The 14,703-nt window shown below is 35.8% G+C and overlaps 1 protein-coding gene across 4 annotated transcripts in view; it reads left to right on the plus strand.

Moving 5' to 3' along the window:
• shroom3 (shroom family member 3) overlaps nucleotides 1-14,703 on the plus strand; it is a 333,442-nt gene that overhangs the window by 267,272 nt on the left and 51,467 nt on the right. For all 4 annotated transcript variants that reach the window (XM_039758806.1, XM_039758808.1, XM_039758807.1 and 1 more), the window contains one exon: nucleotides 12,814-12,945. In XM_039758806.1, coding sequence (XP_039614740.1) covers nucleotides 12,814-12,945 — 132 coding nt within the window. The remainder of the gene's footprint in view (nucleotides 1-12,813; nucleotides 12,946-14,703) is intronic.

Raw genomic sequence — 14,703 nt, forward strand, 5'->3', positions numbered from 1 at the left:
TTGAAGGCCAAAGCCTTAACCACTACACCACTCTGTCTATCTCCTGAAATTTCTTTCTATAAAATTCTCATAGTCTCATTGTATAAGAACATAAAAACAAATCCATTACGTGAAGTGCATATTTCTCCATTTTCTGTTCCTGTTAATGGTAGTGAATAAAATCACCCCTCCTTACTCTTCTGGTAAAAAGTAAGAGTACAGCCAAGCCATAGTGGAAATGAAAAGGTATTTTTTTTATTGAATGGAAGCTGTTCATTTAAATAAAGGCAGTAGAATAAAAAATAACAGATAAGCAGTTCCTTGAGATGATGTCCAAGGACAAGCTGGAAAGCTGCACAGTGTTCATAGTAATGTGACACTCCTTGGAGACATTACAGATGTTTTTGTTTAATTCTGAATTAAAAATGTAATACATATTCATATATAATAGGAATGTGACAGCTCTAGTTTGTAGTATGCTAGAGTAAATTATTTCGTTACTAGGCCTAAAGTCCCAACCAGGCCACAACTCTGTTGAGCTTTAAGTTAGGAGAGTATATGTTGACAGCAAACAAATGAGCAGGAGGAAGAGGAGCCAGTGGTGGTAAAAAGAGATGAGAGAAATGATTAGAGGAGTGTTTGAACCATACATTGGCAGGCAAGAGCTCTAGGGAAACCAAGCGTTGGTCAGAAGCAAGTCCTGTCTATGCATGGTCATATACAGGCAAGTTATATATTTTACAGTGTTAGTTTTGTATTGTGTTTATTACTTACAAACCGGATTCCAAAAAAGTTGGGACACTATACATATCGTGAATAAAAACTGAATGCAATGATGTGGAGGTGCCAACTTCTAATATTTTATTCAGAATAGAACATAAATCACGGACAAAAGTTTAAACTGAGAAAATGTTTCATTTTAAGGGAAAAATATGTTGATTCAGAATTTCATGGTGTCAACAAATCCCAAAAAAGTTGGGACAAGGCCATTTTCACCACTGTGTGGCATCTCCCCTTCTTCTTACAACACTCAACAGATGTCTGGGGACCGAGGAGACCAGTTTCTCAAGTTTAGAAATAGGAATGCTCTCCCATTCTTGTCTAATACAGGCCTCTAACTGTTCAATCGTCTTGGGCCTTCTTTGTCGCACCTTCCTCTTTATGATGCGCCAAATGTTCTCTATAGGTGAAAGATCTGGACTGCAGACTGGCCATTTCAGTACCCGGATCCTTCTCCTACGCAGCCATGATGTTGTGATTGATGCAGAATGTGGTCTGGCATTATCTTGTTGAAAAATGCAGGGTCTTCCCTGAAAGAGATGACGTCTGGATGGAAGCATATGTTGTCCTAGAACCTGAATATATTTTTCTGCATTGGTGGTGCCTTTCCAGACATGCAAGCTGCCCATGCCACACGCACTCATGCAACCCCATACCATCAGAGATGCAGGCTTCTGAACTGAGCTTTGATAACAACTTGGGTTGTCCTTGTCCTCTTTGGTCCGGATGACATGGCGTCCCAGATTTCTAAAAGAACTTGAATCGTGACTCGCCTGACCACAGAACAGTCTTCCATTTTGCCACACTCCATTTTAAATGATCCCTGGCCCAGTGAAACGCCTGAGCTTGTGGATCTTGCTTAGAAATGGCTTCTTCTTTGCACTGTAGAGTTTCAGCTGGCAACGGCGGATGACACGGTGGATTGTGTTCACTGACGATGGTTTCTGGAAGTATTCCTGAGCCCATTCTGTGATTTCCTTTACAGTAGCATTCCTGTTTGTGGTGCAGTATCATTTAAGGGCCCGGAGATCATGGGCATCCAGTATAGTTTCACGGCCTTGACCCTTACGCACAGAGATTGTTCCAGATTCTCTGAATCTTCGGATGATTTTATGCACAGTTGATGATGATAGATGCAAAGTCTTTGCAATTTTTCGCTGGGTAACACCTTTCTGATATTGCTCCACTATCTTTCTGCGCAACATTGTGGGAATTGGTGATCCTCTACCCATCTTGGCTTCTGAGAGACACTGCTACTCTGAGAAGCTCTTTTTATACCCAATCATGTTGCCAATTGACCTAATTAGTGTTAATTGGTCTTTCAGCTCTTCGTTATGCTCAAATTTACTTTTTCCAGCCTCTTATTGCTACTTGTCCCAACTTTTTTGGGATTTGTTGACACCGTGAAATTTTGAATCAACATATTTTTCCTTTAAAATGATACATTTACTCGGATTAAATGTTTGATTTGTCATCTACGTTCTATTACAAATAAAATATTGACATTTGCCATCTCCACATCATTGCATTCAGTTTTTATTCACAATTTGTTTAGTGTCCCAACTTTTTTGGAATCAGGTTTGTATTTACAAACCTAAATTGTGTGCTTTGTTTTTGTAATAAGTCTATCTGTTTTTGTATATTTTCGTCTCTTTTTTAGGTCTCTTTTTTGATTTTTAGGACAGCTAGAGAGCACATATTTTGTTCAAAATGGACAGAGCATTTTGTCTCAGTCTCTGTAGTCATTCTAACATTAGTGGTTTCAGTAGGTTCTCTTACAGAAGGAAAATGTCTGTTCTCACTAGAGAGAAGACTGAATTTGATGGGTCATCTGTGAAAAGAAGGACTTTGATCAACAAGAAAAAAAACATTTTAAGTGCTTAGAAAATCAGATGCTTTTTAGTGCTATATGACAATGAAGAGTATTAAAATAAAACACTGCTGAGATTTTTGTCAACACGTAATCTGAACAGTAATGCAGAAGTCACCAAAGAATTATTGCATAATAGCTTACTGACTTAAAACTCTATGCCTGCTAAAGAAAGAAAAGACAATGCGTTTGTCAGAACAGTTAAATTCCATTCACACCAAACCCAGTCGTAATTACTGCATGGACCTGAAACTTAACATCTGTGGTAATTGAGCTCCATCAAAGTTAATCCTTAAAATTCTATCAATTTAGTTACATTAGATGGGAGGACAGAACCAGTAATCAGAAAAATAACTAATTCATGGTTCATTCAATTACAGAAAATAATACACATCCCAAGGCAGCAAAGTACCCTTAAACTACCACCATGTTTTATTTTTGGTATAATATTTTGACTGTAAATTGCAGTGTTTCCTTTAAACAGGTCACAGTTTGACCCATGTTATCCGAAAAGTTCCACTTTTGTCACATTTGTCCACAAAGCATTCTCCCAAAATTCATCAAAAGTCATCAAGATGATTCTTAGCAAATATGAGATGAGCAGTTATGCAATTTGTTAAATGTGTTTTTTGCTTTGTTACTCTCTGTTGAAGTCCATTTTCACCTAACGTTGTGTTTTTGCTGTAAACAATCCCAGCCGTGTCCACTTAGCTGACTCTAATTATCCTTGAATTGCTCTGATTTAACTAGGGGGCATTAACTTTTTCACACAGTTCCAGTTAATTTGTTAATGTTCTAAAAAGTTTTTTGTTTTTTTTTAAGTATTTGCATCCACTATAATATTAATCCTCGTATAAACTCTCGATTATTTCTGTTTGGAATAATGACTCTCCCATTATGAAACAGCCATATGTTGGGACAATGTATTTCTTAATGAATGTTCTTCTCCTCTGGTAAGCCTTACAAAAGCATGTATCTCCAGACAACAGGGTTCTGAGGATCATTGCAGCACAATAATGGGAGTGGCCACCCATGCAGCAGGCCATTAATGAACCTCACCTCAGGGTCAGTTATGTCAAAAAGAACCTTGCCTGAAACATGAATTGCTTTGACCCCATTCTTGGAGCAAGTTTTGGAAGGATTTTTGTCTGTGGGGTCTGGGTAGCCCACATAGTCCAGTTATGCTCAGGTTGATAAAACCATATGGAGGATCAGGGCCAGGTGCAATCCTGAGGCAAGGGTATGACACATTCCCCCTGGGGACAATTAAAGAACTGTCTGTCTGTCCATCCATCCATTCAAGCACACTAGATGTTGATAATTGAAACAGGCTTTTGTGACATAGAATATAATTTATCTAGTGGGAAAGGAGGTTTTGAAGGAGGTTGTAAAATACACAATACATATAGTTGGACACACCTCCATACATAGCAATTGCACTGGATGGGTTGGATTCATGTCTGTGGCTGAGGTCATTGCAGCAATTAAAAAACTCTGAAGACAAGATCTGACACGAAACATTGAAAGAACTGGATATTTTGGGTGTATGTTTATTTGTTAGGCTGAATTTATGGCCCCCATTTTTAAAAAAGCAAAAAAAAAAAAGAGGTTGTGTTCCATTTACTCCCTGAAAGCCAGCACCGAGTTGTGTTTACAGTCTTGACATGAAGTGTAGCCCATTCAATGTGTGAATTGGGTACATTTTGTTTCCTCTCTCGATTATTATTATTATGGACAGTATATATATGTATGTGCAGCCGAGAGGTGGAGTGTGTTCAGTTTGGCAATCTCAGAATTTCATTTGTGTTGTTTGCAGATGGTGGTCTTCTTTATACCTTGTGAACATGCCAAAACAGTTTACAGATGAATGTGATGCTGTTTGTATATGAATTAGCACTGCCAAATGTGTTGTCATGGCTCTTTTCTAGGACAGAAAGGCCAGTTCCTTTCATTTAAGAGATAAACATCGGCTTAAAGTGGAGGATTTCATGTGCTTCGAGGACTTTTTCGCAAGTGAAAAAAAAGGGATCATAACTTGGACCAATGAATTGGTGCAATAGCATTTTTGTGGATATTGTACCAGATTGTGGTGAGGAAACAGTACCAAAGTCCTCAAAGCTTCCAATTTGTCAGTCTATATAGACTTCCTCCACTGACCTAAAGAATACAATTACAAATAAAAGCATTCAAAATTAGCCTACTGAACAAGAATGCATTCTGTGTAAACAAGAGATTGACCAATGACTTAGGGTGTTACATAGATAACTCTTTAAGTTTAGGCAAATAATTAAATAAACTGGTCAAAGTTCCCTTATATGGCTATTTCTTACAACTGAAAAACTGTACTGTACAAATATGTCTGAAAATGATTGTCTTTAATTTTCAAAAGAAAGACGTCAGAGATTAGAAGTCAGGAAATGCCTATGCTTCAGACCTCTGGGACTGGGTGTCACAGTTTTTGTCATTGCATGAATCTAGTACTATTTAGTGTGGATCACACTTATATAGCACCAAGTTATGCTTTACACCTTCTTTCCTACCTATTGTCAACTTTTAAAATATTCAAGGTTTTAACAGTTATAGTTGGCATTGATAACTTTCCTAACATATTTTTTAGATAGAGTTAATGAATGAATCAAAATAAAAACAGGAGATACTGAAACTGTGTTATAGGGCTAAGCCTATACTTTACTATGTATGCATTTCTGCATCTATTCAGCTATATTATGAAATCTATTTAATCCAGACAGAGGCTTCAATAGATTTTTCAGTAGCAGCATCAGGCCCTCATCACAGATAAAGCAACACACATTGTTAGACAGGTTTCTCTGCCGAGCTTAGAGCACAGAGAACTTTTGAGAAATTCTTTATCAAATACAGGTTGGGGCATAAAGATCTCCCACATTTTGTGGGAGAACTGCGAGGGCTGTAGTGGGGGTAGAGAGGTGTGGTAGGTCTCATTCAGTAGGTTAGACTCTACCGTTCTCAGTACCCATCATGAGTTGGACTGGTGAACATCTGGGCTTTGTTGTTCAAGCATATTATGAGAACAACCATTCTGTGATAGTGATGCAGAGAGCGTTAAGTACACACTTCGCACTCGGTCAAAATGGATCTGTACCAGATTGGAAAACGATTTTGCTATGGATTTCTATGCTTCAGGCAACTGGGTTCTCACTGAAAAGAAAATCACCTGGCAGACCTAGGACCATTAGAATGCTAAAAATGTGGAAGCAGTACAAGCATCATTTCAGCAATCGCCAAGCCGTTCCACTCAGAAGCATGCCATGGCACTGGGGATATCAAGTCGGAGTTTGAGGAGGATTCTGCATGCCAATTTAAAACTACATCCTTAAAAAATGGTTGGGTCAGAAATTAAGTGCGGAAATTCCCGCTGCAGCTGTTCTTCTGAATAGCAATGAGGCTCACTTGCATATCAATGGAGCAGTAAACAAGCAAAAGTTTTGCTACTGGGCTGAACATAATCCTCATGAACTCCACGAATGACCGCTCCACTCTCCTCGTGTAACTGTTTGGTGTGCAGTTGCCGACTTTGTTAAGATTGGCCTGTAATTTTTTGAGGAAGGTGTTGCAACAATAACTGTAACCTCCAACCGGTATGTTGAAATGTTGGAGACCTTTCTGTGCCCCAAACTGGGCGATGTGGATACAGAACATGTGTGGTTTCAACAGGACAGGGCCACAGCTCACATAGTACGGCGTTCGCTCGGAGTGTTGAGGGAAATGTTCCCTGGGCATTTGATCTCTTTAAGGGGAGACATAGGGTGGTCGGCACGATCACCAGATTTAAGCCCATGTGATTTTTTCTTTTGGGTATACCTAAAGGAAAAGGTCTTCAAACATCATCCTCGATCTCTTGACGATTTGAAGGAAAGGATCAGATAGGAAATCGACACCATTCCGCCAGAGATGACCTGGAGAGTGATGGAGAACTTCTAGGAACATCTTCAGCAATGTATTGCCAACAACAGCTGCCATATGATATGATTTTTAAAACCCATTAAAACAAAGCTGTTTTTATGTTCTTTCCCAGAAATATGTAAAAAAAAAATTAGATAGCTTCATTCATTTTTTATACCACTGAAAATGTGGGAGATCTTTATGCCCCACCCTGTACATCCAGAAATATGACCCTGATTCTGCCAGTTACTAACACTTCATCAGACCCTTCAGCAGGAAAGGGTTAGCTAGTCTACAACGTCTGATGCAGAGGGTCACTAGCCATATTTTCCAGAGGTGTCAGGCAATGGTGGCTGCAGGAGGTAGTAATACATGATATACTGAATGACTGCAAGAGAACTGTTGTTAATGTTAACGGGTTGTTGGTATTTTCCTGTTAATATTTGTTTAATTTTTATATTCTTATTTGTTTATTATTTCCACAATGAAGGATGAAATTTCAGTCAAACAGCAATTATCTATCAGAATATAGACATTTGGGAAGTGCTTTATAATAGTCATGAATTAGTATAAAAAGTTTCAGGTTGTAACATTCTTATTCTGTAGTCCATTTTTGTTATTTATTGGAAAGGCAAGCAAATGCCAAACTGCAAATTAAAAAAAAATATATTTATTTATAGCATTGTCATATGTAATGAAAGTACATCTCAAAGTAATTGTATTGACATAGAGAGTAAAACGGGTGTAGAATGGGCTTTTTGTCTTATAAGTGAAATTTGACAAAAAAATGACAGATGAAGACAAAATGGGTGCTGAATAAGCATTTTCTACAAAATTATTTTTTACTTTCTCAACAAAAGCATGTTTAGTCAAATAATTCATTACCTTTTATGTACTACTTAGTTTATTCCTTTATTAATATTCTCTAAAATGTTAAACATGTTCAAAGCAAATAGTGCAACTTTACTTTAGAAATCCATATGTGAAAACTCAGGTTACAACATAAAAATGATTTTCAGAAAAAAATCACATGATACCTTATAGGCAATATTTTTCATATAAGAGTGTTTGATTTACTTATTTTACTGCAATTAATGCAGAAAAGTGACTTAAGCAGTTAACTAGGTATAGGTAAATAGACTTTAATTGGTTGCTTGTTCAAATATAGCTTATTTAATTGAGAATTTTTTTTAATTAATAAACAATTTTTTTTTTTAATACTAACATTATCTCTACTTTTTAATTATGGTAATTCGGAATCCTAGGGACTGGAGCCAATTCCAGCAGCCTTGAATCATTTTACTATTCCACAGAAAGACTTGCATAATATTAAGTGTATCAGTAACATTACCAAACAAGCATGTAGGCCAAACTTGCTGTAAAAGGGTAAAACTGTATTCCCACTGCAACTCCTTAAAAACCTCATTTTAATTTTCCCACTTGTTACAGATTACTTTTCTGCATCTCCAAAAAAACTTTACCACACAAAACTAGCTCTTTTATATAAATAAGAGTGCTAGGCTGAAGAACGTTTGTTAACCTGTTTCAAAGAAAGTCCTTCAGTTGAAAATAGGCTATACGTTACATTTATGCCTTGAGTGAGCTCAGTATTCTTACATTATAACTGTTTTGTAACTGTTCTTGAAAGATTTTAGAATATAGTATTTTTTTTTTAGCAAACTCTGTATGTAGTACTATAAACGATAAAAGAAAGTAGTGGGAAATATTGTTTGGAGCTTCTTAACTCATTACAGGATGTTTACTTCATGCATTCTCTTATTCTCTTGATCCTAACTGATAGCTGATTACTTACTCTTGTGAGAGTCGCTTTTTCATGCCTGCTTGCTGCTACTGCATTTCAGCCAGATTGCTCTAAAAGTTACATTCAGTAAAATGGAGCTGCTAGGAGCATTCTACCGCAGCACTTTGCAGAAGAAGAAGAAGAGGGAGATGATTAAAAAAAAACTGGTGAAATCACCATCAGCAAATAATGTTGATAGCATTGGCTTTATTTCCAGGGTGCTGCGACTTGCATCCAGGTAATTTTATTTATTTGTTTATTTTTATGTAAGACATTTAAGTGGCTACTATTGGCAGGCTTTTTTGTAACATATATTACAGGTTGATATGCAACACTGAATGCAATTTTAGTTTAAAAAGCCCTATACTGTATTGTTGCTGTGATGAAAATCACTGTAAAAAGTGCTGGAATTTGTTTTAGTAGGCCTATTATTATTGTGATAATAAAACAATACTTTATTACAAAATGTGCCAAAATTGTTTTATGTTGAAGGTTCTTCTCTTATCTGATTTTAGTACTGTAACTTGCTATTAAAAGAGATTTATCATGATAGATATACAATTGTACATTCATAATGTACAATATTTATGGCATGTTCTGTAGAAAGAGAAGGAAAACTTTTTATATTCATAAACTGTCTTCCATTAAGAATGCATCATTAACTGCTGAAATACTGAATCATCTTAAAAATCTTTTCAGTGCTTATCACAATAAGAACCCCAAAGAATGCTGCAATAGAACGTACCCCCAGATCTATTAGACAATATTTCAGCGGCTTCCCTGGCAAAAACAGGGACAACTATGTGGTTCAAATGTATATAAAGACACAAAAAATGTGTTTTTATATATATTAGGTGCATTGGCGATTCTATATTGTGCTTGGTGTGTGTGTGTGTGCGCGCCCTGTGGTGGGCTGGCGCCCTGCCCGGGGTTTGTTTCATGCCTTGTGCCCTGTGTTAGCTGGGATTGGCTCCAGCAGACCCCTGTGACCCTGTAGTTAGAATATAGCGGGTTGGATAATGGATGGATGGATGTTTGTACCCAATGTCAATTCTACTTTTTTCCCCAATTTTGGTAACAAGTGAAAAAAGAAAAAAAAGATGCAATAATCTTAACTGTCCATCGATATAATGGCATAACGTTTAGAGTAATAAAAGTAGAATTTTATAGTGTTTGAGCTATACTATTTAAATGTATACAGCACATAATGACACACAGTACATTTATTTACAGCAGCCTACACTTAGCATGATCTCAGGTTATCAGACGACTGGGTCCCTTGGTGTGGGTTTCTGTGCAGAACTTGCCAAGATTAAAGACCACAGTGTGGCTTGCAACTGTTGATGTGCATCTTAATTGTTGTGTGGATTTTAAGAGGCAAGCAAAGGAAAAATAATAAAAAAAAACAGTTGTCATTTATGAGTCATCTGTGAAACAGGTCAAATCTGGAGTAGGGAATAGTATCAGAAAAAGTACAAGACAAGAATGAATCCAAAAAATAGGCCTGAATCAAAAATCGTCAAAATCACAAGGAAGTTTACCAAAAGGTTACAAAGACTGAAAGAAACACAGAGCAGCTGCAGATTCTCCATCAATCTTTAATTTCCCTAGTGTTCCCTTCATGCAACTGCCACATGATTAATGTTGCACTGGAGCAGAGACTGGCAGTAGTGTTCAGGGGAAAATTAACGGAACAAGGAATGATTTGAAACTTTTGCTCATATTCTAGTAAATATCTTGAGCTCATTTAGCAGCACCAATTTGCATAAGCATACTGAGTTTCATGGAGTAAATAATGAAAGCCCAATTTTTGTGTTGCCACTATTTAACATTAGGTTTCATAATGATAGGTTATAAGCGGTTATACAGTAAAATAGGATTACATAAAGGGAATAATCTTAATTTGAACCTTTATCGATGTTAATGCATTTAGCAGTTTTTCTTCACTGAGAATTGAAACATTAAAACATGGGATAGCAGAAAGAAAAAAAAAATAAGAGAAAGCCAACACATTACATTTTAACTTTTTTTTTTGCTTCCTGATAATTAACTGGCAGGATATATATTGCACTGTTCCAGCCCTACTTGACTCTACAGTTGAATCAACAAGGCTCTGAAAGATTGTTGATGGATGGATGGCTATTTTATTAGACACCTTCTTTTCTGTTGACTGTGTTTATCTTTTTTGCCTCATAACTGCAAGGATCTTTGTAAAAGTATGAAGAATACATAGCACTTGTTCTTAGTTTTAAGAGATTCAAATTGAAATATACTTAAAGGAATACTTCACCCAAAAATTATAATTTTGTGATCCATTACTTACACCATATTGTTTATAGTAATGTTCTAGAAAAAAAATGCAATCTCGTTTTTATGGAGGGCAGAGACAACAAAGTTCTTGACACAATGCTGAACAACTGCAAAATCTGAATTTACCTGTGTTGCACAATCTGAGAGTTAGATATCCACTTGTATGTTCACATCCCAAATCCATGTGTTTTGGCTAGAATATTGTTAAATCAGTTCTGGATAGTGTAAAATGACGAGACAAAAGAGATTATAAAGGTTTGGGGAATCCATCTGCATATACTGTGAAGTTCTCTCTCTAGGCAAATGCGGTCAGACAACCAAAACAATGACAGACAATTTATGGTGTGGGAACGGACGTAGATATGGAACGCTGGGAAGGAGCCACTGTGGTAGGTGGGTAATGGTGACGTCATCAGATGGGGACCAGTGGGAAGGAAGGAATGAACCCAGAAGTGGCTTGTGTTGTTGTTTACCATGTTCGGGTGAACTCACGGCGGTGTATTTTCGTCTTTCCTGAAGGAACAAAGAGAGAAAGGTTAGTACACTGACGTTGACTGCTGACATGAGATTTTGCATTGCTTTTCGGGTCTTTAAGCTGCTCCCTGTGCACTTGTGCGTGATAATAGTCATGTCATGAATTCCTAGAGAGCATGTTCAAATGGAATTAAGCTTTTTGTTTAAAGACTGGCCACTCTCCTCATTCGTTGGTCATTGGTAAGCTACAATGCTGTATTTCTGTAGTTTTCAGCTGCCGTGCATTTTCACTCACTTTTCTTTGCTAATTTTTCACCCCTCTCTGTCTCTAATCTGTAGTGTTGATGTGATGTGAAGCACCATGCCAGCCAAAGAATGAGCTCTTGCTGTGCAGGACTCCTGACCAATGAATGAGACAGGAGGCAAATCTTCAATTCAAATGCTTTACGTTTGAGCACAGTACTCCACTATTCAAGAGATGATTTTCAGGAAGTTGTTTATTTAACAGTATTTAGGCCAAAATATAGTATATACAGCATGTTTAGGATATTGTGAGCATACAACTGGATATCTGACATATGGATTATGTGATGCGAGTAACTGAGATTTTATTTTCATGGATGTTTTAATATAGTTTGTTGTTTCTTCAGCGTGTATCCCTATAGAAGCCTAGTTTATCAGGAATTTTTCTCGGCCATTACTACAAACAACACAGGGTAACTAACACATAGAAAAAGTATCATTTTTGGGTGGAGTATTCCTCTAAATAAGTTAAGAACATACTTCATGGTTATGACTCTGACAGGATGAAACTATGTCAATGGTACCTCAAATTGAGATCTGGTATCCCTTCATGCCTTTGCTAATGTAACAGCTGCTAACTAATTTTATAAGAAAAAAAAATAATAGTTTAATTCAGTGTAAAGTACAACACAAAGCATGATTACTTTTGAATCATCATCCCCTTTTGAACATTATGTCACCTTTTGCAAATATTTCTTTATGGCAGTAATGTTCTTTCTATGTTCTCATATGTAAAGTCATAATTATTCCTTTGGTGAGTGTGTCTGCTGTCATATAAGCCTTTTATTTTTAAAACTGCTTCACAAATTACCTTTTGTAACTCTCAGCAAAATCACTAGTATTTGTGTAACATTAATGTACTCTGTATTTTGGTATAGTCAGTAGATGTCTACACTTAAAGCACAGATATTAGTTTAACATTTGGAATTTAAACATTTAGATGTAAAAAAAGTCTTTGTGATTTGCATATTATACGGTATGTACTGTACACTGTACATTGTAACAGAAAAAATAGTTTGAAAAGAGTAGTATTATGTAAGGTTGGTATTAATAATTACATAGAATGAGTAAAATCTTAAATCTCTCATGTTTTATATCTGGCACATTGTATGATGCAATATTGTATGTGCAAAATTAAAATAAATTTCTTTTCAAAAAGATAATAAAATAGCATTTTGAAGATTTTATGAGCTTGATCTTAAAAGTGTTAACTTTTTAATACATTACTCTTTTTCATTCCTTTATTTCCAATAATATTTTTTATGTTTTGTCAATAAATGAACTCCAGGAAGCTCAAATTATATTCTGTTTTTCATTTGCTGCAGAATTATGCCGCCAATTTTCCAAGCCTAATAACTTTCCTTACTATACACAGGCAAAGTGAACCAGGATGTCGACCTCACTCCTGGCACTCAACCAAATTAGGGGAAAATCAGCAGGATCCCAGCATGATGCAAATATCTCAGGGCACCATCAGCACTCCTTGGCACCAAACGTACCACTCAAGGTCAGTTGGCTTGTCTGCGTACATTATGACCAAAGAACTGTCAATTAATGATGTCTTCCAAGAACATACAGAACTGTATTCGAAACTTGCAAGCAGCAATATTTAATTGCAATTATAAGACATTTAATTGTGAGCTAAATAAACATATGCTTAATCTGTGTAATGGCTTGAATTTAAAACAGATTTTTTAATTAATTAATTAATGTAATTTATTCAAGAGCAAGTTATTAAAAATGCAAGATTATCTTACTACTAGTACATAGTAAATCAATTGTTTCAATGATGTTCTTCATTTCTATATTTTGCATCATTAAGCTGACTATAATGAACTGCTTATTGTAAATCTGTGGAAGAAGTATGACAGATATATTTGTTTATGTTCCTATAATGATTGTTTGAGGAATCTGAACACACATTTTGATTTAATGGAGAATGTTGATTTACTCTTAAAGAGTGCTTTATCAGGTTTAAATATTGATTGATAAGAACTTACAATAGGGAAAATATAATTTAAGTCAGACTGGATTCATTTCAGGTTTTCAAAAGTAATAAAACAGTAATAGATGTTTTATTGAAATTAATAGTAAATTGAAATGACAATAAAAATTGTATTTTTTAGGACAGAATGTCTACAAAGTTAGAACATGTGATTCAGTGCAACTTTAACTTTGTGCTCTTGTTCAACAACAAAGGCAGGTTGCATTAATAAATACAAATAAATACAGCATGATTTTAATTTTTTGTCGTATGTAACCACTTTTCTACGTTTTTACCTGATTTTCTGGTAACAAAAAGAGAAGCACACTAAATTAATAATTACAAACATACGTACATTGCCATAGAGTACAGAAATATACAATATAGAGCAAAATATTTTTCAGTGTTTATGAATTGCATTTAGATAATCAATTGAAAACTGTTTTGAAATCTGCTTGTCTGAGCATTCATTTTGTGGAACTTTTTTCTTAAAGCATAACTTTAACCCTCTGAAGCTGCCAAATTAACAGCATTTGATTGTATTATAAAAAATTTAAGATAATCAGATATTAGAAGGCAGTTTTATCGAAGTATGTTTCATGTTACATCTATATAACATTCAAGATCATAGTGTATTTTTACTTATTTTGTTTTATATAGTCTATTTGTTTCTGATTATTATTTACAAGATAGTATTACAGTTGAAAAATGTTTTACATACAGTATCAGCAAAAGGTGACCATTAATAAAAGGCATGTGTGCATTCCCTCCGTTATTTCCGCAGCTGCATAATACAGGTAATCGATAGCACAAACTGTATTACACTCAATTACATTCTGTTTGTATTACCACGGAATAGTGTAGTGCATTTAAAAAAAAAAAAAAAGTGACATTGTCTGTTTTGCTCATGTAGACACATGAAAATGCACCATTGAGCATATTAGTATGTTTAACTGCTGGACAATTCATGACACATGAAGGTGGATCCTTGCCATTAATTAACAACCAGGCCTTTCCCATCCTCACAAATGACACTGAGCACATGCACCCACAAGGTGATGTGGAGGGATGTTCCCAATATCGTCACAGTTTCTGATGCATCTTTTATGACTGCAACCACCTTGATTGCCAACGTAATTAGCGAAACGGGCATCATACGACCAAATTTCCACATTATATGGATCATCAAAATGTCTGCACATGAGAGGTAATGACTCCAGCCAGTGTGTTTTTTTCTTTCGCAACAGTAAAAAATCACATACATGAAGAAAACATATAAGC

This window comes from Polypterus senegalus, chromosome 7 (genome assembly GCF_016835505.1).
Source record: "Polypterus senegalus isolate Bchr_013 chromosome 7, ASM1683550v1, whole genome shotgun sequence".
In the NCBI taxonomy this organism is placed as follows: domain Eukaryota; kingdom Metazoa; phylum Chordata; class Cladistia; order Polypteriformes; family Polypteridae; genus Polypterus; species Polypterus senegalus.